The sequence below is a fragment of the Olea europaea genome, chromosome 8 (assembly GCF_002742605.1).
Source record: "Olea europaea var. sylvestris chromosome 8, O_europaea_v1, whole genome shotgun sequence".
Lineage (NCBI taxonomy): Eukaryota > Viridiplantae > Streptophyta > Magnoliopsida > Lamiales > Oleaceae > Olea > Olea europaea.
Window position 1 is genome coordinate 3397359 of NC_036244.1, and position 2906 is coordinate 3400264.

Sequence of the window (2906 nt, forward strand, 5' to 3'; positions counted from 1 at the left end):
AGCTTTGATGATTGGAAGACTCTTCTGAGGATGAGGTCTCCCAGGCGAAGAGTTCGGTTTCTGACTTTGGAGTTATAATAGCGGGTCATCTTCCTATGATACTTTGCCAAATTCATCTGGGAGGTATCCCTCCTTTCTTCAAGGAGGTGGAGTTCGTTCACTGGGATGTCGTCGTTATCGATCTCGTGGAAGTGTATTCGACGATGTGATGGGACCCCGACCTTGACTGGGCTTATGGTCTCGGCTCCGTAGGTCATTCAGAATGGTGTTTCTCCAGTTGCAGTTTCGCTTGTTGCCCAGAGGACGTGGGGAAGTTCATCGACCCAAGCTCCCTTTGATGTGTCAAGCTTCCTTTTCAGGGTATGCTTGATGGTTTTGTTTACTGCCTCAACTTGTCCATTTGCTTGCGGATGATGAGGCATTGAGAAATCCTTTTTTATCCCCATTTCGTCGCACAATTCTCGCATTTTTCGGTTGTCGAACAATCTCCCATTGTCGGACACTAAGGAGTGGAGAATACCGAACCTACAAATGATATTCTTCCAGATGAATTTTATAGTGTTTGCCTTGGTAATCTTCGCAAGGGGTTCAGCCTTGACCCACTTGGTGAAGTAGTTGATGGCGACAATAGCGAAGGTCGCGCTTTCTCTTCCTTTAGGGAGTGGGCCAATGAAGTTGATGCCCCACTTGGCGAATGGCCAGGGACTGGTTACCACAGAGAGGTTCTGAGAAGGCTGCCTTTGAATATTCGAGAAGCGCTGACATTTATCATATTTCTGGACAAACTGGCAAGCATCCCTTTTCAGGGTCGGCCAAAAGTAGCCTTGACGGAGAAGCTTGTGTGCCAGGGCCCCTCCTCCGGAGTGATTTCCACAGATTCCCTCATGAATTTCCCTAAGAATATATGTGACCTCTTTGCCTCCCACACATCGGAGAAGTGGTGAGGCGAAGCCTCTTTTGTAGAGCACATCCTCTTTCAGGACGAAGTGCGCAGCCCTTCTTCTCAACTTCCTTGCCTCGCTCCTAGAAGCAGGTAGTGTATGGGTTACATCCATGATGGGGTGCCTTCTATCCAGAGTACCTCTTCTCCTCCGAAAATGGAGTGCTTCAACAAGTGTTCAATAGGGACGACCTTTAATAGCTCGAAATCCTTGCTGCTGGCAAATTTTGAAAGGGCGTCTGCATGTGTATTTTCTAGGCGTGGGACTTGAATTAGTTTGAACCTTTCGAATTGAGGGATTAGGTCCTTAACCAACTTCAAGTATGCGACCATGCTACTGTCTTTGGTCGTGAAGCTTCCACTCACCTGATTCACTATCAGCTGAGAATCGCTGCTGGCTACGAGCCTTCTGACCTGCATCTCTCTTGCCAATCTGAGGCTCACTGGACGGGCTTCATATTCGGCAGCATTGTTCGAGGCTTTGAAGCCAAACCTTACTGCACAATTTAGCTTGTGACCCTTTGGACTTTCCAAGACTATTCCTGTCCCGGAGCCAGCCTCTCTTGAGGATCCATCTACAAACAGTTTTCTGGTTGGGGGCTCAGCTGGTTCCATTATTGCCTCCATCTCTGGGGCTTTGACAGACTCAACCACAAAATCTGCAAGGGCCTAGCCCTTAATGGCATGTCGAGTTCGGAACATTATGTCGAAATCACTAAGCTCGATTGCTCATTTTAGCAGGCTTTCTGATGCGTCTGTTCTCCGTAGCACCTGCTTCAATGGGAAATTGGTGAGAACGTCGATAGAGTGGGCTTGAAGTATGGCCTCAGTTTCCTTGAGGTTGTGATGAGGGCAAGTGCCAATTTTTCCATGTCTAGGTATCGTGTTTCAGCTAGGAGGAGTGCTTTGCTGATGTAGTACACTGGCAACTGTCGTTCATTTTCTTCTCTAACTAAAACAGCGCTGATCGCCACGTCCGATACTGCCAAATACAGCAGCAGAGACTCTTCTAGTCGAGATTTTGACAAAAGGGGTGCCTCTCCGAGGTGCTTTTTTAGCGCCTGGAAGGCTTCTTCGTACTCAAAAATCCATTGGAACTTCTTTCCTTGCTTAAGCACTTTAAAGAAGGGTAAGCTTTTATTAGTGGCCCTAGAGATGAAATGACTGAGTGCAGCTATTCGACCATTGAGGCTTTGGACCTCCTTCGATTTCTGAGATGACCTCATTTCCAGCAAGGCTGTTATCTTTACTGGATTGGCTTCAATCCTTCTTTGGTTAACAATATACCCCAAGAACTGACCCGAAGCCACCCTAAAGGTGCACTTGAGGGGATTCAACTTCATCTTATATTTTCTAAGTATCTGAAAGGTTTGTCGAGGTGACTTACGTGTTTGCTTGCCTGGAGGCCTTTGACTAGCATGTCGTCCACGTAGACCTCCATGGTTCTGCTAATGAGTTTGGTGAACATCATGTTGACTAGTCTTTGATATGTGGTTTCGGCATTTTTAATTCGAAGGGCATGCCTTTGTAGTAGTAGAGTCCTCTGTTTGTGATGAATGACGTTGCTTCCTCGTCAGGTCGGAACATGGATATCTAATTGTTCCTTGAATATGCGTCCATGAAGCTCAATAGTTCATGTCCAGCAGTGGAATCCACAAGTTGGTCTATTCTTGGAAGTGGGAAGCTATCTTTAGGGCATGCCTTATTCAAGTTGATAAAGTTTATGCACTCCCTCCACTTCCCGTTGGGCTTTTTCACAGGACCGGGTTGGATATCCACTTCGGGTAGATGGCTTCCCTTATGAAACCACTGCGGGTAAGCTTGACTACTTCATCCTTGAGAGCCTCGTACCTTTCTAGGTTGAGGGCACGCATTTTCTGTCGATGAGGGACACAGGAAGAGTTGATGTTAAGATGGTGGCAACTGATCCTTGGATTTATCCCCACCATATCTTCATGCTTCCATG

General features: G+C 46.9%; 1 protein-coding gene across 1 annotated transcript; it reads right to left on the reverse strand.

The window, feature by feature from the left end:
• Positions 1 to 257: 257 nt before the first annotated feature.
• Positions 258 to 1567, reverse strand: LOC111398180. Its single transcript, XM_023025113.1, has 3 exons — positions 1082 to 1567; positions 929 to 1023; positions 258 to 738 (listed from the first exon to the last, which is right to left on the reverse strand). Exons 1-3 carry the CDS (start codon positions 1565 to 1567, stop codon positions 258 to 260), a joined length of 1062 nt encoding a protein of 353 aa, XP_022880881.1.
• Between the last annotated feature and the right edge of the window lie 1339 nt (positions 1568 to 2906).